Source organism: Taeniopygia guttata, chromosome 9 (assembly GCF_048771995.1).
Source record: "Taeniopygia guttata chromosome 9, bTaeGut7.mat, whole genome shotgun sequence".
NCBI lineage: Eukaryota > Metazoa > Chordata > Aves > Passeriformes > Estrildidae > Taeniopygia > Taeniopygia guttata.
In genome coordinates this window covers 16560518-16582700 of record NC_133034.1, presented here as the reverse complement: position 1 = coordinate 16582700, position 22183 = coordinate 16560518, and the positions used below count along the sequence as shown (strand labels likewise).

The window sequence follows — 22183 nt, the reverse complement described above, 5'->3', positions numbered from 1 at the left end:
GTGGTTAGCTGTGCTCTATTTCCCTGCCACCTGCAGCCAGCTGTATGGGTCCTCATGTCTTCAGCCGTGTGTCACTCTGTACTTTTCAGCATGTTCCAGCCCAGAAACAGCTGGGGTTTGGATATCAGAAAGATCTTGTGTGTCCAACTTGTGAACTGCTTTGGGCCAACAAGTCCCATAGAATACTTACTGTCTACCAGGATTTAATTCACTTTTGGTGGGTTCAGGATCACCTTTGCAAAGGCGCTTTAATTATGTGGCTTATTCTCTATGTGCTTCTGTGTTCAATGTTTTAACATTTTGTGATTATTTTGTTCAAGGATTGCTTACCCTTAGTTTCCCCATGCTAGGAAAGAGCCATGGATCCTGGTTTTTACCTCCTGAGATGCACAAGTCCTTTAATGAGACCAACCATTCATTTAGAAAGGCACGTCTCTGTGTGTGCTACCCTTGTACACACATCCTTGTGTGCATCACCTGCTTTTTATAGCATGAAATAACATGGGAGGGAGTTCCCCTGACTCACTGACTTGGAATATCAGTGGCGTGGCTGAGCTTTCACTTGCATTTCCTAACTCGGAGTGTTAGAAATATCTTAGGGAGGAGCTGCTGATGTTCTGAGCTCAGTGGCTGCAGGGATTCCTCTCTAGGCACCCACAGCCAAAGAACATCTGCATTGCTCCGGGCAGGGATGGGAAAAGCCCCTAAATTCAGCAGAGCTGGATCATGGCTGTATCTCCTTCAGGAAGCTGCCTTTGATTTATATTTGATCTGCATTTTTCTTCAGTCTCGTCTGAGATAAAGCCCCAGGCCTATTAGTTTGAGTACAACATGAACATACACATGCTGCTGCATGCACTGCAGATCTGGTACAGAGCTCTGGTGCTGTCAGGGTGACAGGCTTTGCTGGTGGGATGGGTTGGTTTCTGTGTGGTTTAAGCTTAGGTGGGCACTGGAAGTGGTGATGTTTCCCTCATGAGGAAGTGATATGAATGGGCAGCTTGAAGTAGAGTCAATAATTAATGATTAATTAATCTGCTTGTTCAACTAATCAGTTTAGCAGTAGTGAACAAGTCTCAAAAAGAGAATATTGGTGAGAAAAGCTTTGTTGTAATTACCAGGAGTATGCAGCCCACACTTTGATCCCTGAGGGATGAAAATGAGAGCAGTTTTAAATAATGCTATTTATTTGTTTTGCTTCTTTTTCCCCTTGTGTTTTGGAAATCCAGTTTGGTTTTGGCTGTGAGAGGGACTAACTTCTGAAACACCATCGTGTTTCTTGCCAGTTGAAAACTTGAACTTTCATGCTAAGGTGTCAGTTAGGGTGCTTTTGTTACAAACCTTGCAGAGACTTTTATTTTTTTGGTTATTTGCACTCCTAACTGTACCTTGCAACATTCCTGTTCTCCTGAGAGAATGGCTCCTATTTGAATGTGTTTTTGACAGCTGCTGTTCATCTGGCAACATTGTCAAACAGCTTGAGTGGGAATCTCAGTCACCCAAAGCTTCCTTCCCCAAAGCTGCTTTTCCATAGTCAAATGATGTTACGTCTCCACACCGTCGCTCCTGCTTTGTGGTAGATAATGGTGATTTCTTGCTGCACGCAGAGCAGCCAGGGGGGATGATACTGATGAACTGTTGTGCAGCAGTTTGCTAATCTCTGTCCATAAGATGATAATGTTTTTGCAGGTTGTACCTACAGCAGGTCAGGGCCAAGAGAGCGGCTGTACAGCAGGAGATGTAGATGAAGTGTCATCCCCCTGGGAGAGGAGCACCTCTGCATCCTGACAGGACTGGAGCTCTCGATGTGATGTGCATTGCTCAGGGAATGATGCTCTGTAAACACAGGGTCTGCTCAGTGTGCTGGGCCTCACACCCTTCCATACAGCTGCTGTGCTCCTGAGGGCCTGTTGCTCTCTTAGAGAGAGCATGTCAGTGAACAAGAGCCTGCTAGAAAGTTAATCCCCAGGTTTTTTGGCCCAGACTGGGCATGTGGTGCATTGCAGGAGGCATCAGTCTGTTCTGTCTCCTGGTGGTGGCTGCAACTCATCAGAAGAATCATTACAATATGGCCTGTTGTCCACAAACCATGTGTGGGAGACCACAGGGATGCACCAAGTGCTTCAGCTCACCTTTGCTAGTTTCTGACTACCAAAGGTTTCAGCCTGAACAGAGTTTCCTTCGAGAGAGTGCAATATCATATTCCTGTTGTGAAGTTCCCACTTGCTGTGTCTCTGATACATCTTGCTGTGTTCCTGTGCAGGAAAGAGCACTGGAAGCTCCTTGGCAACTTGAAGACCACAGTGGAAGGTTTGGTGTCCATCAGCAACCCAAATGTCTGGTCCAAGTATGGCGGCTTGGAGCGGCTCTGCAGAGACATGCACAGCATCCTCTACCATGGGCTCATCCATGACAAGGTATGGCTCTGTCCTGCCAGCACGACTGTTTGTCTGTCTGTCTGTCTGTCGTGGCCTCAGTGCCTGTCATAAGAAGGTGCTGCAGCTCACTTCTGTGCTCAGAGCAGAGTGGGCACAGCGCTTGTAACCAGCTGGGAAGTGATCCAAGCAGGGGCTGAGCTTGCCTGGTAAATGCTGTGGTTGGCAGAGGGACCTGGGTGCACGTTCTTTCTATCTCATCTACTTTCAATATGGTTTTTCTAAGTACTTGTGCCCCCTGTGTTGAGGCCAGCCCCTCTCTCCTTTCTTTCTGCTGCAGCCAAGTGATTAAATTGCATTTGCAGTGAGTCAGCCCCGTATCATCTGCACTTGGACAAGTCCCCAGCGGGGCCTGGCAAGAGAAACCTCTCATCTTTACTGTTTCTGGTTAGCTGTGTTAGTAACAGGAGCTGGCAGCCAAACCCATGCTCTGTGTGAATGGGATCACTCTTTCCAGGCTCTTGTTGTGCCTGCAGTTGCTCACTCAGCCTTCCCCCCTTCTGTGGCTGCCTGGAAGAATTTCTCTTTCCCACTTGTGTGCAGAGGCTTAAAGATCTCCCCTTCAGCTTGCAATTACCAGCAATTTATTTACAGTGGAAAGCTGAACAAGGCTGTAGGGCTTGCCTGGGGACAGGCTCCCCATCAGTGGATCTGCCACCCAGAGAGAGCAGAACAGCACAGAGGAGCCCCAGGCAGCTTGCACGGGCCAGCTGGGTCCCAGATCAGGAAAACTGCACCTAGGCACTGCTGCACCCAAGCTAAAAAGCCTCCAGGAAGAGGCAGACTGGCAGGTTCTCTGAGCAGGGAGCTTTGCTCTCTGGATTTATTTAGACACCATTAGTTGAGGTGCTGCTCTGTTCCTGTTAGTCCCCAGCTGCATGGACCAGGGACCTGCCCTGGAAGATGGACAGAGAGAGGAGCTACCTTGTCCATGTGAGAAGTGCAGTGCTCCCTTCTGACAGACCTGCTATTCGCAGGCTTCAGGAAGTGAGGTTTAAAAGATTTATACTAGTCTGTCTGTTGGTAGCAGTTCATGCCAGACCTGCAAAGCAGGATGGTGTGTTACCTTCCTCAGTGCTTTTACTGTAGGCAGAGACAGCTCTTCCACTCAGGAATGTCTCCTCTGATCAGGCATGTGTGACACCAGTCAAGCTATAGGAGTTGCAAAAAGTGGCCCATAAAAATACAGATTCCTAACAGCCGTTGGCTCATAGTTGCTCCAGCAAAACATTTCCTTTTACTTTTTATTTTCTTGGCAACTTCTTTGCTTACAGTTGGGAATTTAAAAAAAAAAAAAAAAAAAAAAAAGTCCATATGTACACATTAAGAAAACTAGGGTAAGAGGTTTTTAAACTTTTGAATTAATATTATTTGTTTGTCCAGAAAACCAAATGCAGTCTAGAAAACTAAAATTGCCATGTTAGTTTTCTAGTCTTATAAAACAAACTACTCCCCCACCAAACAAAATAAACCACCAAAACAGAAACCATTTCTCTGTCACTTGTGAAAGAGGAAATAGGGATGGAAGTAAAAATAATCAGGTTTTTGGTGAAGAGACACTTTTTAGGTCTGTACTTACAGCCAATAGGGTGGAGAGGAAACAGAAACTCTGTTGCTGTTCCTCTCTAAGGGGTAGAATAACTTAAAAAAGTCCTCATTGTCTGAATAAAGCTGAGGCAAACAGCATGACCTCTCATGGCAGTGAGGGGCTAAGGGGGATGTTCTCATTTAACTGGCACTTGGGAGGTGGCACCTGACTGTGCCTGTCCTGGGCAGGTGTGCTGCAGACAGAAGGATTACTGGCAGTTTGTGAAGGACATTCGCTGGCTGAGTCCGGGCTCTGCTCATCACCTGGAGAAGGTGGGTTCTGCTGGGGTGGCCTTGTGTGTCCAGTGGGAGGGGAGAGGGCAGCTGGGCTGGAGCCTCACCTGTGGGACAGTGCTGCCTCTGCTGTTGTGAGTAAAGTTGTTCCATGGCTTGTGGAGGCTGACACAGCTGTGTTTTTGGGTACAATCTGTGTCCTGGGAATTCAGTGTGGCTTGGGCTGAGACAATTGGCTGCTTATTTCTCCCAGGCCAGTCTCTGGTTTTGCTGGGCTGGGTGCAGCAGGCATCACCAAGGGAACTGGCACAAGCAGTGCTTGTGTCTGTGCAGATCTCTAAGGGCCTGGGCTGTCCCATTCCTGGGTTTTGGCTTCAGCATGCATTTATTCTCTCATTCGTGACTTGTGCCAGCCAGTGGCATATGGGGATGCTCCTGGTCCTCAGCTGCCCCGTGCTGGCATCCATGGTTCCCACTGTGGATGGGCACAAAGGGCTGGCCACTGGTGGTCCCTGAGCCCAGCCTCTGCTAGGGGAAGGGGGGTGTAACTCCAGTCCAGCTCTGCAAGCTGCAGCAGCTCAGGCATTGCCACAGCCTTTCCCAGTTAATGTGTCAGCAGGAAAATGACTGTCACTACGGGAGTCAGATTGATTTGGGAGTGTGGGGTTGCTCCAGGTCAGGGGCAGGGCTCATGGGTAGGAGAGTGTGCAAGAGAAATTCATTGTGCTGGTGGCTGTCAGAGGACTTTGATCACTGGGTGACCTTTGAAGTATTGTTCCTGCCTGGTGCTTTTGCCTCCCTGATGGCTGAGGAGCTGCTGGGACATGCCCTCTTTCCTGCTGACAGTGACGGGATGTGAAAGCTGCTGTTATCAAAGGGGACCAAAGCCATGTGGTAGAACAAGCCCTGTTCCCCTTCTTGCCTCTGCCTGTCTTAACCTGTGCCTGATGTCCCTTTCCAGTTCATCAGCCTGCAGGAGAGTGGCCAGCGTGACCCCGAGGGCCCAGGGGACCAGGCCATTGCACAGCTGTGGCTGCAGCACAGCCTGCAGTGCCACTGCCTGTCAGCACAGCTGAGGCCGCTCCTGGGGAACCGGCAGTACATTAGGAAGTTCTACACAGGTAAAGGGCAATGGTTCTTTTCCTCCTTACTAGGAAAATATCTAGCTGGTGGCATTTCCAAGCTGTGTGGGAGTGAGGGAGGACAGCAGAAAAGTTGGTTTGCATGTGAGCAACTGGTGTGTCAAACTGTGTGGGTGAGAGGGACTCCCTTGAGCAGCATTTTTTTCTCCCCAGATACTGCCTTCCTGCTCAGTGACGCCCACGTCACGGCCATGCTGCAGTGCCTGGAAGCTGTTGAGCAGAACAACCCCAGGCTTCTGGCTCAGATTGACACCTCCATGGTGGGTTGAGGTCCCAGATTTTACATGTGGCTCTCCCCAGATGCCAGCTGGCTGTGGCTGCTCCCTCAAGGTGACATTGAGGGTATATGGAGCCCTTGGACAAGGGGCTGGACTTGGAACTAGTAAAAGTTGCTCCAAGTGGGGAGGAGAGAGGGGAACTGGTCCTTGTCCTGCCTGTGTGACCTGTAAGGGGTCAGAGTGCTGGAGATGGCTGTGTGGAGCCTATAGTGGGGCACCTTGGTTCAGGCTTGCACCAAGGATTTCAGTTAGAGGACCTGAGGACCAGTTCCTTGTAAGAGGCATCTTTAAAGCCCTCTCCAATAGTCCCAGGCTTCAGGGCCAGCACGCAGAGCTGCCTGGTCATGAGGGACAGTCACCCTCTTGAGAGGATGGGCAATGCCCCAGGACACCTGGGTGCCTACTCCTTCTCATGCCAGTGACCCCCTGTGCAGCCCTGCACCAGCTGGCCCCTCTCCAGAGGACAGAAACAGCAGCTGCCTTCTTTGCACAGAGTCCCCAGAAGAGAGCAATTAGTGAGGCTTTGTTAAATGGGGACTGTGTTCTTTCAGCTGGCCGGCACATCACTGCCATCCCTGTGCGCGTCAGACCCTTCTGCTGGGACAAGAGACATGTGTGATCACAGTGCTGAGGGACACAAGAGCCGTCTGCCAGGAGCACTGGGCTGCCTGGATCATTTCACTGAGAGCCTGGTAATTTCCCAATGGGAATCTGTCCTGTAGCTGTGACCAAAGAGCCGCTTCCCTTCTGTGCTGCCATGTTTTTCCCTCCCCACCCTCATGTTCCCAGGGCTGCTCCATTGTTTGTGGTTGGTGACCAGGCATTTGCAGGTTGATCCCTTTCTGTTGCTGCTCTTCTGACAGCATTTGACAGCTGCCCTTTTGACAGCTCTTTTGTAGCCCCATAGATGCTGATTTATTGATGATGCCACCCCTCTTCAGCTTACCAGGAAGAGTGACAATCCATCTCCAGTGACCAAGAGTCAGAGCCTGACTGCCCTCCCTGCATGCCCGTGTGTCCCTGCTGCCCCCTGCACTCAGCAGCGCTGCTTTGGGTCTTTCTCCAGCCTCCAACATCCAGCCTCCTCTGGCCTCTCAGGTATCGAGGGTAGGCTGGGGAACTTAGGGTAGACCCAGAAGAGACTTTACCTTTTTATCTGCCTTTGTATCTGTTGGGGTGGATGGGTATGGAAGACTTATGCCCGTGATGGGAGGGAGGGATTTGCCTGTGGTGGGTGGGCATGTTGGTGTGAAGCCACAAGCTTATAGCCACTGGATGTGTCTCCTTGTGCCACTGTGTGAAATCATGTTCCCGCCTCTGTCCAGACAGGAGACCAGTGAGTTCCTGTGGCAGCTCCAACTCCAGCCAGCCCCAGGAGCGCTGCCCGTCCACTCGGTCCTCCTCCTTCAGCGAGGGCAGGTCCCCTCTGGAGCAGCCCAGCTCTGTCACCCGCTTCCACGTCCCCTCACCCAAAGACCCCTTCTCTCCAGCCAGCGAGATGAGCTCCAGCACCACCAGCCAGAGCGAGGATACTTGGACAGGGAGTCAGGATGATCCACAGAGCGATGTTAATGACGGGCCAGAGTACCTGGCCATTGGGAACTTGGGCCGTCGGGGCCGGGCATGCAGCAGCACCAGCACCAGCAGCACCAAGAGCAGTAGCTCTAAACTCTTCTCCTCCAGCAGCTCCCAGAAGCTGGACTCAGTATCATCCCTGGGGGAGCAGGGGGCCAGCGGAGGTGGCAGCAGGGGCCTGAGCCTGTTGCGCCGGTCCAGCTTCTCAGAGGGACAGTCTTCAGCTCCACAGGGCATCCTCAAGAAGAGCCATGTGCGCTCACACTCTGACACCAACGTGACTTCTGGGAAGTTGCACGGTAATGGGACAGCTTTTCTGGGATGGCTTCTGGGTGTGGGAGTGCCTGGTACCAGGAGGCTGATGCTGGCCACCCCCATGATTCCATGGATCACGTTGGAGAGAGGGACAGTGGGCAAGTGGTTGGTCATTTCCCTTAGATTTCAGCTCTACACTGGAATGATGGGATGACATCTTGTTTCCCAGAACGCCCTGGGCTGGACTGTTACTGGTATTGCCATCTTTTACTAAAATCTTAGAAAATGGCAGCAATGCAGTGGCATCAGCTGTTCTTCTCCACTGGCCTTGCTTGGCTGGGCTATGGGACTGGGGCCTGGGCTCATCCAACTGGTACTATGTCATCTCACTGGTAGCCTGCTGGGTTCTCCTGGGGTCTTGAGTGAGTGAGTACGTGGGGATGGAGAGAGTGGAGTGTGAGGGGACGAACAGTTTGTGAGAGTTTGCCCTGATGCTGCCTTCACCGGGGAAGTGGAGATCCTTGCTGAGTAGTAACCAGTCTGTCTCTGTTTTCTCTCCTTTAACGCTGCTCTTCTCCTCCTCTGTCTGCCCAGGAGGCCTCAGGGATATCACCATTATAATAGAAGATCCAGTGGCAGGTTTGGGAGCCAGTATAACAGCCCTTCATTAGTGATCATTGCATCAAGTTCAGGATTGCCATCAATCCATTAGTGTTCATTTAGAAAACCAAAAAAAAAAAAACCAACTTTCTTTACTGTGTCCCAGCTGATGCTTTGAAGTGTGGTCTGGTTTATGCATGTGGCCTGACCAAAGATCCCAGCTTGGTTTGTGGAAGCAGTGGCCCAGACCCAGAAGTGTTTCCAGCTCCCCTGCATGGCGTTAGGGAGCACTGGCCACCAAGTCTCTGAGCTGCATCCCCTGCCCTTCCCTCCACCCACTGCTTCCAGAGCCAGGAGAGGTTTCCTCTCTTACCTAGTGAATAAGGCTGGCAGCTAACCAGACATGGGCTTGGATGTCTAATTTTTCCTGTTATTTCATGGATCTGTGGCACAGGGAGGTTTGATGTTGACTGATTTCCAGTGTATGTACCCACAGCTGAGACTCCTGGATGCTCTTTTGGGCTCAGGGCAGGTTTTACCCTGAGCAGAAATGCTGGGGTGCTGTCATCCCTTTGCCCCACGTGCAGAAAAAGTCAGCAGCTCAAAAAAAATGGGCTGTTTTGTTTTGCATCCAATGAAAAGTGGCACTGGGTTTGTCAAGCTCACATCTGAGTGCTGAGGGTCCTGTGTCAGGGAAGGCTCCTCCCTGGGGACCATGGGTGTTCAGAGAGATGTGTCCAGCCCTGTGTCCTGCTCCAGCAGATGATGCTGAGCACTGCCTTGCTTTACCTTTCAGCAGCAGGCTCCATTGTATGTGGCATTCCCAGGCATCAACCCCATGAGGTGGTTTCTGTGTTGAGGTGGCTGCAGGACACCTTGTCAGGCTGCAGTGAGTAGCTCTGAGAGTCTCCTACGCTGACAAGTCTTTTGTCTCCCAGGCTGTGGGGTGGGTTGATCCCAGGCTCCATCCTGGTGACTGCTGCTTCATGGGCTTCACAAGGAGAGGCTGGTATTGGTGGGCTCATCAACCTCCAGCCACATCAGAGTTATGGCACAAAGCTGGGAACAAAAGCGAGTAGGAGGTTGAAGGGACATGGTTGCCCTTCTTTTATGCTCAGGATTGTCAGCTGGCACCTGCTCTTTATCCAGAGCTGTGTGCTCCTGTCCCATTCAGGCAGGGTGTTTTCAGTCTCCTTCAGCAGTCCTCTGTCACCCAGGCCCTCCATCCAGGTGCTCCCTGGGGCCATGGCTCTCTAGAGCACCACCTGTACTCGGTCTCTGGCCAGGCCAGCTCCTGGCAGTCTCCACTGGCTCAGTCTGGCAGGGAGTTGCACCACAGTGCATGCAAGGGGCAGAGCCCTGCCCACAGCCCATGTAGGTCACCTTGAGCACTGCACCCAAGCTCCTGGGTGGAGTCCTGGCTTATGGTGGAGCAGGAGCATGTCCTTCAGATGCCTCCTTACACTGGTGTCCAGGCTGCTTTGCAGGGCAGGGACCCCCACAGATCCTTTGGCTACTCATGTTTCCTTGTGTCTCCTGTTCTCTGTTCTGGGGGATAACTCAGCCTTCAGAATGCTCCCTCAGGAACAAAGGGCTGGCAAGAGGTACTTGCTGGAGCCTGTTGTGTCCCCCAGCTCTACTCTGGGGTAAACAGAGGAAGGCTCAGGACATGACTGTTCCGTGTCTCTCATGATCTTCTCTACTTCATTCCCCTTCTCCTGCCTGAAATGCCTTCCTAGTTTTGCCTTCTCCTGGGCTTGCCCTGAGCTGTGGCATGGAGCAGGAAGATGTCTCTCTTTATCTCTATCCATTGTGCCTGTGTGTGTGATGCCAAGCCCCTTTCATTTCACCTGTGCAGTGGCAGGCGCTCCGAGGTACTGACGTGTGCCTGGTGTCACCTTCCCTTCCAGAGTCCCATGGTGATCCAGGTGGAGGGAGAGGCCCGGTCTCTGCTTCCACCCTGAGCAGTGAACTGAGCACACCCAGCTCCCTCTACATGGAATATGGTGAGTACAGCCAGCCCCCATGGGAACACTCAGTCCTGGTCAGGTTCCTCCATGGGCTGCATTGTCATCACGTGCTGGCACCTGCTTGTGGGATGCTGTCTGGGTGCTGGCAGGACTTGGTGGCCTGGAGATAGCAGATCCTGTGTCTCTTGCACTTCCAGACTCTGGACAATACCTGAGCTCGGGGGAAGGAATGTTCAGGAGACCTTCAGAAGGGCAGTCCCTCATCAGCTACCTCTCTGAGCAGGACTTTGGCAGCTGTGCAGACCTGGAGAAGGTGAGGGAAGCAGCAGCAGCCTGTGTGCATTGGGGAATGTATCTTACTGCAGGTTCAGGGATACTTCCTGCTACGGGGAGGATAATGCCATGGTATTGCCTGTTGTAGAGCTGTGCACAGAACTGCAAGGCTGAGCTCCTCGGTGGTGTCTGGTAGCTGGAATCTGTCCATATGTCATATACATGGCACCTTTGCAACATGTTAGGGCACCTCAGGGCTGTGTGCTGACCCCCCCAGAGTGGATGTGTTGTACATCCTGTTTGTAGGATGCCTCTTGTATTTCATGAGTATTCTGATGCCCAGGAAGGCTTTGTTTTCTAGGTGCTCATGGAAGAGTCATATTTTGACAGAGATTAACATCTTTCTGCCACCATCCTTGAGTAATAAGCTCTCTCCTGGCATAGGTGGGGAACAAAATTTTTCCAAGTCTTCCTAGTTTGTACGAGGCATAGCCTTGAATGCTTTCGCTCTTGCAGGAGAACGCCCACTTCAGCATCTCAGAGTCCCTGATCGCTGCCATTGAGCTGATGAAATGCAACATGATGAGCCGACAGCTGGAGGAGGAGGAAGAAGACAGTGACAAGGAGATCCAGGAGCTTAAACAAAAGATTCGCATTCGGCGCCAGCAGATCCGCACCAGGCACCTGTTCCCTACCTGCCAGGAGCTGGGCTCAGACAGTGGGTGATGTGTTTTGGGCTCATCAGCTAGTGGGATGTGGGCTTTCTGTCCATTGCCTATCCTATAGCTACCTGCCTTCCTGCCAGTTCCTTGTAAACAGTTAAATTGCTACCAAGGTGGTGCCAAGATTTGTGAAACTGCTGCTATTGAAGACCGTAATGTGACAGATACCATCCATTGATAACACTGCTGGCACTGAGTAATGGAATGGCATTTCATTTTGAACCCGTAGTGTTTTCTGTCCTTGAGGTCCCTCCCTCCTTTCCCTGGCTACCCCCATCTCCCATAGCTGTCAGTGACCCTTCAGAGCACTTCCACTGATGACCTGGCTGTGATGCCTTTCTCCCAGGTCTTGTGGCAACAGACAGTGGGTCCCAGTTCAGCTCCCATGGCTCCATGCGGCTCTCTGACTCTGGCTCTGCCGAGGATGTGGAAGAGTATGAGATCCGAGGTAGGAGGGAATAGCTCTCTTGGCTTCTTTCACAGAAATAGACTTCCTGGTGTGGTTGTGTTGGGGTCAGTCCTGCTGAAGAAGACCCTTCCCCTCTGGCTTTCAGGATGGCTTTTCCCAAACAAATGGCTGAATTTTGAGCATAAGCAGAGCAATCAGTTTCCCTATGTGGTAGCATGACTTTCTTTCGAAATCTTCTGTGACCCTGTCACATTCTGTGCCTCTGGCTGGTAGGTGGTTTCCATTTAATTGCCTGGTACACACAGCTGCAGTCACAGCAAGAGAGTGGAGAGAGCTGCCATCCTCTCTTCTCCTCCTCAGGCAGAAGGAGACATAGCTCTGACCACTTACCTCTTTGATGGTGGGTATTGGTCACATCCCGACCTGCCAATACCTGTAGTCTGCTCCTGGCAGCTTGGGTGGCTGAGCTTATCACCCACAGGACACCAGCCCTAGTCCCTGGCCTTCAGAGCCTTGTTCATCCTCTGAAGTGGATGACTTCTCAGCAGTACCTCCATCTCTCCTACTTTAAAAAGAAGATGGAGTTGTCCAGTCTTCAGCTTTAAACTTCTTGTCTCCTGACTATTGGCAGCAACCTCTCAGTCCAGGAGGGTGAGGTTTTGGGCTCAGTTTTGTAGCCCAAAGAGGAGTGTGTGAATTCAGTTCTGGGCTCTCCTCGTGTGAGTGCTGCTCATGTTTTGTGCCCTTTCTCTCTGGCCTGGCTGAAGCACTGAAGTCAACTGTTTTGTCATCACCATGTCATACAGATGGTAACGATGGATCTAACCTGATTCAAATGTCCAAGAATGGCCTCTCAGTGTCAATGGCTTCCTTGTTCTCAGGTACCCTGCAGTGCTCCCCGGGCACGCGCGCGTGTGTGTGCAAGGTGTGTGTGTGTGCACGGGCACACTTCTTCGAAACCTGCCTGGTTTCAGAACTGGCAATTAGTTCCAGTATCATCCAGATGTCAGCAGGAAACGTTGTGACAGGATGATGTGGCAGGATTGAATAGAGCAGACGCAGAGGAGTTCTCCTGTGGGCTCCATCCCCCAGGGCATTTTGCCATGCAGTATTTTGGATGTACCAAAAAGTGCCTGCTGTGGTGGAGACCTGTCTTGCCTGGGGCAGGACTTCACAGGACAGTGAAGCTCTGTAGATACTGAAGGCTGAGCCTGGGCTGAATGAGAGCAGAGTCCTCTTCAATGTGGGACCCTCCATCCCAAGTGCCTTGGAGAGCATTATCCTGCTTGACTTAGCAGAGCTGGCATGCCATAACTTTGATCTGAAGGACAGCCATCCTGTTGTGCTCAGACTTGACTTTGAGTGGAATCTGTCTAGAAAGAAGTTCTGGAGGGAGAAGTAGTGAGATCAGACAGGGCACAGGCAGTTTGTTCATGCTGGTCTTGGTCACTGGGATCACATGCAGCTTAGTGTTTTTATTGTTTACAGTAGTACTAGGTCTGGGCTGCTGGCTGTGTTTAAATAACCTTCATGCGCTCCCTGTTTGCTTTAGCAGGGGAACAGTCTGCTGGGTTGCTGCTGATCTCTTGTGTCAGCTGTTCAGCACCAGCACGTTGTTCTTGCTGGGTTTGCTGGTGCTCAGATCTTCTCTATCAGCCCTGTTGTGTTCTCAGACCAGGCTGTGATCCTGCTTGAAGCTGGTGCATGGCGGGTGGGGTGATGTCCTTAGATTTGGGGGCTGTTCACAAACTTCCTGGGGACTATCCCACTTGATAGCATTGGCAGCAGGTGTTTTGGGTAGCTAACAAGGATTTGGGGAGTGTTTGCAGTTAATGTTGGGAAGTGAGCGGTGTCAGGATTCCAGTGTTGGCTCCTGTGGAAGCCCAGGGTCAGATCTGGCTCTCTCTGCCATCTCTGAGACCATGTCAATGCCTGAGTGTGCTGGCTCTGCCTCCCCATAGCACCTGGCCCACTCTGTGCTGTGTGTGCCCCCATTTGCTCGTGTTCATCGTAGTCTAGGACCATGTGGGACCTTCCTGCGCAGGGCAGAAGGCACCAGAGCATGGCAGGTGTGTCTGGCTGGTGCCCTACAAGGCTGTGAGGCTGTTTGCCTGAATTTCCTGTTTTCTGCAGCTAGAATTCAGTTTGCATGACATAGATACGTGGATTCCTTAACATTAGGATGCTTTCCTTTGCCTGTTTTAGCAATGGATGTCAAACAATGAAGGCCAAATGTCCAAGCTGAATTCCAGTAGTGTGAGTCTGTAAATTAGCAGGATTTGCTCCCTGTAAAAAAGCTTGGGGCAGGGAACACTCTTTGCTCAGCCTGTCATTCCCTTGCATCACAGGCTCTGATTCCCTTGGCCTCAGTGTGCAGTTGGTGCCTGGCTGGGATCATGTGGGCTCTCTGCAGATTTGTGTTAGTTGACCTGCTTGGGGTACAGGAGCAGGGACCCTGAGCTGTGCCTCCCCATGCCAGCCACTGCAGCAGGGGAAGCTACAGGCTTTTGTTTGGGGGTGGTGTGGTCACTGCAGACCATTCCTAGAGCTCCCCGAGGTACAAACAGCAGACCTACTGGGATGAAGGTTGTGGCTTTGACCACTCTTGGTTTGTCCTGACCTGTAGTACTTTCCCCTTGCATACCTTCTTCCCTTTTCTGGGAGCCTTGTCTGCCATGAACCAGTTTTCTGCCTGTTTCTGTCTGTGTTGTACGACTGCAAGTGTCCTGACATAGGGCTTTTCTACTGTTGAGATGGATTCCCTGTTAGGGTTTAACCTGCTGGAGTGAAAGAATGATGAGTGGTGAAGGTACTGCTGGGTACTGCCTGGTACCTGAGCTGTGGGGCAGCCCAGGGCTCTCGAGGAGTTTGAGGACTGTAGGGAGCAGGACTGCAGTGTCCTGCAGCTTATCTTGGAACCCTCCCTCCCCAGGAGATGAGTCTGTGACCTCTGCAGAGGGCTGGCCCCATGGCTGCTGGCCCCTTCTCTGCAGAGATGCTGATGTGTCTGGGCAGTTCTGGGCACAGGCTGCCAGCCCTGGCTGTGCAGTCACTGACAAGCTGTGGCATGGCCAAGGTCTGATCCTACAGATTACAGTCAAGTTGAGAGAAGGGCTCTGCATCCCATTGCTAATCCTTTCCAATATCTATACTGTGTGTAGAGAGCTACTAAATTCTTGCTAACCATGCAGTCCTGCTCTCCAGGCTCCTGTGTGTGTTCTCTTTCAGGCCATGTTACTGCTAGGACTTGGTGTGTGACCTGTATCAGCAGCCACTTGTCTCCCCCAAACTTCAGGCTGGCTGTTCACAGCACCCCACCGTGCCTTTCCCTTGTAGTTCTGACTGATTAGACTGCACCCCTCCTTGCTGCTCAGTGCCACTGGTAGAAGTTGATGCTGTAGTTCATGTGCTTTTGAACAGCTTGATGAGTTTTACCTTGAAGCTTTGGTTTGAAATGAGTGCATCCCCCAGCCCTGTCCCATCTGTTCCACCTTGTCTGTTTGTCATTCAGATGCAGACATCAAGAGGAACCCAGAGTCCAGCAGGAAGTCCTTTTTCTCCTCCGACTCCATGTACGTCTTCAACCTCATGGTGACACATCTTGGTACCATGTTCTCTTTCCTACCCATCTCTGCTCTTCCATGTGCATCAGTTTCTGTTTTGCACTGGAGCAGAAATCCCTCCCGTTCTCCTTCCTTGCCTCCCTCTGTGAGGACCCCTTTGCTTTGTGTGGTGAAATACAAAGCTCTGTCCATGGTTGGCAGCTGCCTGGGTAGGTTTATACTGGGAGAGCAGTTGTTTCTGACTTACACAGGCACTGGCTGTCACTTTGCAGCTTCCCCGTGAACAGGAGTAGGTTTTGCCGAGTGAGTTAAGTTTTGCTCGCTCTTCTGAGCAGTTGTTGTGGTGCCATTAGCCAGCTTTGCTTGGGCACTTTTGCAAAGACAGAAATCAATCGTATATTAATTTTTAGCCTGTGCAGCAGTGCAGAATTAAGGTACCAGAGTTTAAGGGAGGATCTTTGACTTGAGCTGGGACTGGCATGGGGCTGCAGGGAGGCCACAGCTGTGAAATCCAGTACTAACAATTCCTTTGCTGTCTAGATCCCACTCCTTCCTCAATTCAAACTCAGCAGAGGCAGTGGCCATGGGCTTGCTGAAGCAGTTTGAGGGCATGCAGCTCCCAGCTGCCTCTGAATTGGAGTGGCTGGTCCCTGAGCATGACGCCCCGCAGAAGGTAAGGCTGTGAATTCCTGTCACTGATTGCATTTGATCTTCTGTGAATCCCTGGCTTCAGGGCACTGCTGGGGGGGCTTTGCTTGTCCCAGTGCTTCCTTTGTGGAGCTTGAGGAGGGGGTTTGTCTGGGCTTTGGAGATGGATGTAGCCAAGCAGGGTTGTGCCACTGCAGCCTCCTACAGCAGTGTCCAGATCCCTGGGGGAGAGCCCTTCTTCAGCCCCCAGTTCAGCTGGAGGGGTGTTGGTGCCTGGCAGTTTTCCAGAGGGCTGCTGTTGCAGGTTCCTGGCAGTCCAGCCAGGAGCACTGCCTTTGCACTACAGATAGGGATCTGACCCTCTTGCCTGCCTCTCCCAGCTCCTGCCCATCCCTGACTCTTTGCCTATCTCTCCCGACGATGGAGAGCACGCTGACATCTACAAGCTGAGGATTCGGGTGCGCGGAAACCTGGAGTGGGCCCCGCCACGACCACAGATCATCTTCAATGTTCACCTGACCCCAGCGTAAGGACCCGTGTGGCTGGGGGCTCTCAGGGGACCTGCCCCTCCCATCCCTTTTTCCATCAAGACCAAGGTTGCCTATCCTCTGGTTTCTGGGGTTTCCCTGCTCTGAGCCTGGTAAATCCACGGTGGTCACCACCGTGATGGTGAGATGGAGGCAGTGCCTGGAGTTAGTGCCTTTGGTGTGACCCAAAGTGGGACTTTTTCCCTTGGGTGTGTTGTCCACATAAACCTCCCAGGCCTGTGCTGGTACCCATTTTCTGGTGCCAAGTACCACCAGGGCTGGGTCATGCATGTTGTCTTCTGTCTCTGGGCAGGAGGAAGGTGGCTGTGGCCAAGCAGAATTACCGGTGTGCAGGCTGTGGCATCCGGACTGATCCTGGTGAGTGTTGGGAGCTTGACCTGAGCTGGAGAGTGGTGGGGAAGAACCTGCAAACAAGTGGGAAGATACTGAGTGAGTGGGTGGTGGTAGAGCTCAGCATAAGGTCCCTAGAGCAGTGCTACACTGCCTTCGTCAGCTCTGCCTGCACATTGGTGTGCACCATCCACAGAGGAGCCTTCTCTTCCAGGAGATCACAGAGCTGCTGGAGGCAAAGAGCAGCCAGCCCATCCTTTAGAAGGCATTTCAGATGTTGACTCTTGTAAGGCAAAGTCTTACATTGGGTCCTCAAGCTTGAAGCAAGTTCTGGAGCTGCAGAGCTCTTCCCTGAATATGTAGATAGATGTGTTGTATGAGACTGGACTATTGGTCCCAAAGGCTTTTGCAGTCAGAAGGTGCTTGCAGACCCCAGTACTGAGCACTCTGGGCTGGCAGAAGTGCCAGCAAGGCAGAGTTCCTTGCTTGTGGGAAATGCTGAGCAGTGGTGGGAGTGCAGCAGAGGCCGTGCCTGGGCTGACCCTGCCTGTCTGCCTGGGTTTGGCCAGATTACATCAAGCGGCTGCGGTACTGCGAGTACCTGGGCAAGTATTTCTGCCAGTGCTGCCACGAGAATGCCCAGACTGTCATCCCCAGCCGCATCCTGCGCAAGTGGGACTTCAGCAAGTACTACGTGAGCAACTTCTCCAAAGACCTGCTGAGCAAGATCTGGAGTGACCCACTTTTCAACGTGCAAGATATCAATCCTGCTCTGTACCAGAAAGTGAAGGCTCTCAACCAAGTGCGGGTAAGACCCTTTCCATGCCTTCCTGAGTGGAGTTTGGGTGAGGTGGATGGCAGCAGCCTGTAATCTGTATTTCAGGGAAGTCAGGGAAAAGCAGATATTTCAATTTTGGAGGCTTAAAACCTCATCACTGTGTCTTTCTATTCACTTTTTCTGATTTCTTCAGAGGCATAGGAAAATCAAATAGGAATTTCTGGCTGGTATGCAGCTGGACTTCAGTTTATCTCCTGGAGCACATGACGGTGGTTGTGCTCACCTTGCCCTGTGTGATGTAAGCACTTTGGAAACATGAGAGCAGCAGCTGGGGAGTAGCAGTTATTTCAGCAGCACAAGGAATGGGGCAGATCTGCTTGGCCAAGGACCATGCTCTGTTTGCTGATTTTTTGTCTCCCCTTCCTCTCCAGCTGCTGCGAGTCCAGCTTTTCCACATGAAGAACATGTTCAAGACGTGCCGGCTAGCTAAAGAGTGAGTCCTGGGCTGTTTTGCTGTCCTGGTTCTGTCCCCAGGCAATTTGCACTGGGAATCTGTGCAGCTTGTGCATTGAGCTCTGGGGAGAGAGGGGGCTGGAGCAGGAGGGAAAGCATAAGGAGTGAAGGCAGGGGTCTTACTGGAGTCACTTTGCTCTGAGCTCTGGTTTCTCTGTCCTTGCAGTCTCTTGGATTCCTTTGACACAGTGCCTGGCCACTTGACAGAGGATTTGCACCTCTACTCGCTGAGTGACTTCAGTGCCATCAAGAAAGGGGACCTGATGCCTCGCCTGACAGAGCTCCTGAGGGCAGGCAGCCTGCACATTGACAAGTGCATGGTAAGGCCTCCTCTCTTGCCTCCTGCGTGGCTCTGGACCCTTGGGAACAGCCTTGGCAGCAGGCTTTGCTGCAAAGATAACTGATGGGAAGGCTTTGGTGTGCAGAGCAGCCACCAAATTAGCTGATTCAAAGCTGACTGTTCCTGCGTGCTTCACAGAGCTCCTACCCAGCACAAATGGGATATTTGCTACCCCATTTTGGCTCTCCCCCGCCCCTGACACAGTCCAGGGGCTTCCTGTGCTTCATGCTGGGAAAGAGCTGTCTCACATGGTTAGAGCAGCCTGCTGTCCTGCTGTACTCTACCTTCTGTCCTACTTGCCACAGAGATGAGCATTTAGCTGCTTTTTCCTCATCTTTTCTTCTTCCAGCTGTGCCAAGCCAAAGGCTTCATCTGTGAATTCTGCCAGAATGAAGATGACATAATTTTCCCCTTTGAGCTCAACAAGTGCAGGATGTGTGAAGGTGAGATACTGGGGAAAAAGGTGGGATACAGGGAGGGGGCAGACCCTGGGGCCACCAAGGTCTGCTTCCAGTTTGAGTGGCATTTGTGCTAGCAAGAGGTACAGAGCTGTAGCCAGCCAGACCAGGTGTCCCCGTGCATGGCCTGTGTCTGCCATGTTACAACAGCAGCGGATCATCATTGTCACAGTGTTTGCTGGCGTGGTAAAGCACCTAGATCCCCTCCTGACCATTCTGTGCTGCCTGCCCTGGCAGCTGTGGGCAATCAGGCTGTCACCACAGCAGGTGGGTGTCTGAGGGGCCTGGCTTCCCTCCTGCTGCAGTTACAGGACTGCCTGCAGCCTGCACACAGCTCCCCTGCCCTGCTTGGATGGCTGGAGCTGACCTTGCAGAGCAGAGAGAGCCTGAGGGCTTTATCTCTGAGCCCTTCCTGCTTGCTAAGAAATCCCTTGGCCCCTTCAGGGGACATCCTTGATAATGCCCAGTATTAATGGGTGAGTAGAGCTTGGCCCTACATCTTGGGACCAGCCTCTGAACTAGCATAAAATTGCTCCTGACAACATGCAAGCTTTAGTTTGGCAGGTGCAGTGCCAGAGAAAACTTGGGGCAAAGTCACTGTTTCCTTGGAGTATCAGGAAAGCTTGGGGAGGGCAGAGCAGAAATCCTCCCTGCTGTGCTTCCAAAGCTTCATGAGCTAGTGCAGGAACCTGGGCTGTGGAGTGTCAGGCAGTCTGTCAGCCTGTACCAGCACTCAGCCATGCTCTCCCTCACAGAGTGCAAAGCCTGCTACCACAAATCCTGCTTCAAATCCACCCGCTGTCCCCGGTGCGAGCGTCTTCAAGCCCGGAGAGAGCTGATGGACAAGCAGAACATGGAGTCCTACATCTCGGACTGCGAGGATGAGCCGGAGCAGCTGGAGGCAGTGGCAGCCACATGAGCATGTTGCAGCCAAGGAGCAGATCATGGGTTTATTTATGTGCATGGCCTTCATCACCAGAGACTGAGCCACGTGGACTTGGGATGAGGACTGTTGGGAGGCCTGGAGCACTGTCTTGAAGGGATTTCTTTTCCCACATGCAGTACTGCTGGCCTGGGAACGGAGCATATTCCACCATGTGGATCTGCTCCAGGTACCATTCCCATCCCTGATGCCTTTGCTTGGGGGGAGGCAGCTGCTCCTGCCTGTCCTGCAGGCAGAACAGGGACCTTTTCTGAGCAGTGTTCATGCTGGATCTGGCAGAACTGTGCTGTCAATCCCTGTTCCCTGCTCCAAGCTGAGCAGGGTCTCCTGAAGGGTCAGCACATCCTGCTCATCAGCTGTATACTAGGAAGCTCTGGTCACATCTGCTCCTTGGAGGAGGAAGTCAGTCCTCTGATCCTCCATTCTGCTGCTGGGGGTTGTGTGCATGGAGGGAGGGTGGGGTTTGGGGTTGGTTGTATATTTTAACAGCTCCCTTTCTCAAATGTGCTTTGGGACATTGCTGGAGAGCAGTTGCTCTCTCTCCAGAATCAGAGCAGAGGACGTTGCAATGATGAAAATGCCAGATTTCTCTGTGCTGCAGAGGGACATTGCCCCTGGAGCAGCTGCACAAGTGGACGTGCTGATGGACTTTTGGCAGGCAGATCCCCTGGCTCCATAGAAATCTGCCTCCATGGGATATGATGAGACTTCTGACCCTATTTCCTCCTCATGCTGCCAGTCTATCCTACCAGGGAGATATGTCCTCCTTTAAGGATGACTTGAGACCTCACTCTGGTAGCACCAGAACCTGCCTTGTGTGGAGCTGCCTCTCTGCCTGAGACCTGTCAGGATGCAGGTGAAGGCTTATCCCTCCAGCTGCATCTCCAAGCCTCTGTTGTTTTAGTTTTTGTCATTTTTCTTTTTTTTAATCTGCTGGACTTGGTTTTATTTTTTAATGTGGTTGTTTGTATTTTTAACTGTGTGTTCCCCTCAAGGAGGTGCTGCTTGAAATGCCTTCTTGGTGGGCATGTCATCTACTTGGGACTCACCAGTATAAAATCTCCAGGACTATTCTGCTCCTGGTTCCTCACCCCTGGATGGAGCTGGTCCCCTCTTCCAGCAGGATCTCTTGCTTCCCTTGGGGGAGGAAGGGTCCTGAGCCAGGCAAAGCTTTGAAGCTTCCCAGCTGTGCTGTAGTGGGATGGTCAGGCAGCCTGCTTGCAATGGGGACACCTGGGGGGAGGGGTTTGGCACTGGGGTGCTGCCAAGGACTGGTTCCTCACACATGCAGAGCCACCTGCCACAAGTGACAGCTCTGCAGGGTCAGGGTCAGACCCAGTGGGACAAGGTCAGCTCTGTGTCCAGCTGAGGAGGTGCCTCTGCATTGAGGGGAGATGCTTTAGCCATGGCATGTCCAGCACCACCCCAGCACAGGTGGGATGTGGCGTGTCAGGAAGGATGGTGTGGCCTGTGTATGTGCAAGGAGGGTGTTGAGGAACCAGAGAGCGAGGCACTGGCAGGAGGCCTCAAGGGGCAGTGGCTCTTTCAGCACATGCCCTGATTTGAGGTGATGTGACCCCTCATGGGCTCTCCCTGTGGGGGTGGCAAGGCTGGGAAGAGGGAAAGAGGCTGGGTCCAGATGTGGCTGCAAGCCTTGCTGCTGAGGGCTGGGCTGCTGGATCTCTCCCTGCCTGCAGCATCTGAACAAATCCTGAAAGCTCCCCACTTGCTCCCCTGGGGTTTTTACTGCCTTGTGTCTTGCTTCTGCTTTTTTCACCAGCAGAGCAGCTGCTCTTCTGCTCACTCTGTCTCTGCAAGCCCCGGGGCTGCCACATGCTGGTCTGGCTTGGTCTTGCCTGTCCCCAAGCCCAAGCCAAGCGCTCTTGCTGCTGCTTGGATCTGGGACCCTCTTCCCTGTAGTTTCCTCAGCAGCACACCTCCATCCACCCTATTTTGTTTGAAGCACTTTAATGTCATGGGACAGCGGCTGAGAGGCTGCCCAGATAATTTTGTAGAAGCACTGAGTACTTTTTGAGAAGAGGGAAGGAATTCTGGCTTAGTTATGGTTTCCACCCTCTGCCATGGACTGTGTGGAAGCAGCAGGACTCCCAAACCTGGCACAGGTCTCCAGGGCAAGACTGTGCCCAGCACTGACACTGGTGCCCAGCACTGACCACTACAACTAACACTGGAACTGGCCACAACAGGGAGCTCTGGGAGAGAGAGCTGGGGGCTGCCCTGGCCATCAACTGGAGCCCTCACAATTATTGCACAGCACAGCAATTAAAATGCCGTCCTTAATAAACTACGTGAATAAGGAGTCTGGTTGTGTTGTGGCATTGTTTCAGGTGGGGTAATGGTGTGTATCCCACCTCGAGGTGATGGGGCAGGCAGGGAGTGCTGCTGATGGCACAGACAATGGAAGGGGCAGCTCATGTAGCTGGTGATGCACTCACTGGGAGGGGGTTATTATCACTATCCCTTGAATAATTAATCTGGTTTGTGGCCTGCCCCTCCAAACTGCCCACTGGACTCAGGGCAGGAGGTACAAGCCACTGAATGAGGGGCTCTCTGTAATGTCT

The 22183-nt window shown here is 52.2% G+C and overlaps 1 protein-coding gene across 10 annotated transcripts in view; it reads left to right on the top strand.

Moving 5' to 3' along the window:
• RUBCN (rubicon autophagy regulator) overlaps nucleotides 1-21921 on the top strand; it is a 29574-nt gene extending 7653 nt beyond the window's left edge. For 3 of the 10 annotated variants that reach the window (XM_030280589.4, XM_012575735.5, XM_072933170.1), the window contains exons 2-22: nucleotides 2264-2417; nucleotides 4212-4295; nucleotides 5218-5377; nucleotides 5552-5658; nucleotides 6228-6368; nucleotides 6618-6774; nucleotides 7002-7550; nucleotides 8101-8145; nucleotides 10017-10112; nucleotides 10274-10389; nucleotides 10866-11067; nucleotides 11418-11519; nucleotides 14992-15052; nucleotides 15584-15716; nucleotides 16072-16217; nucleotides 16532-16596; nucleotides 17139-17377; nucleotides 17779-17840; nucleotides 18027-18180; nucleotides 18550-18643; nucleotides 19414-21921. In XM_030280589.4, coding sequence (XP_030136449.4) covers nucleotides 2379-2417; nucleotides 4212-4295; nucleotides 5218-5377; nucleotides 5552-5658; nucleotides 6228-6368; nucleotides 6618-6774; nucleotides 7002-7550; nucleotides 8101-8145; nucleotides 10017-10112; nucleotides 10274-10389; nucleotides 10866-11067; nucleotides 11418-11519; nucleotides 14992-15052; nucleotides 15584-15716; nucleotides 16072-16217; nucleotides 16532-16596; nucleotides 17139-17377; nucleotides 17779-17840; nucleotides 18027-18180; nucleotides 18550-18643; nucleotides 19414-19577 — 2916 coding nt within the window. In that variant the 5' untranslated portion in view covers nucleotides 2264-2378 and the 3' untranslated portion in view covers nucleotides 19578-21921. Of the gene's footprint in view, nucleotides 1-2263; nucleotides 2418-4211; nucleotides 4296-5217; nucleotides 5378-5551; nucleotides 5659-6227; nucleotides 6369-6617; nucleotides 6775-7001; nucleotides 7551-8100; nucleotides 8146-10016; nucleotides 10113-10273; nucleotides 10390-10865; nucleotides 11068-11417; nucleotides 11520-12286; nucleotides 12362-14991; nucleotides 15053-15583; nucleotides 15717-16071; nucleotides 16218-16531; nucleotides 16597-17138; nucleotides 17378-17778; nucleotides 17841-18026; nucleotides 18181-18549; nucleotides 18644-19413 lie in introns of all 10 variants that reach the window. The other 7 variants (XM_030280590.4, XM_030280588.4, XM_072933171.1 and 4 more) reach the window with 3 other exon arrangements.
• Nucleotides 21922-22183: the final 262 nt, after the last annotated feature.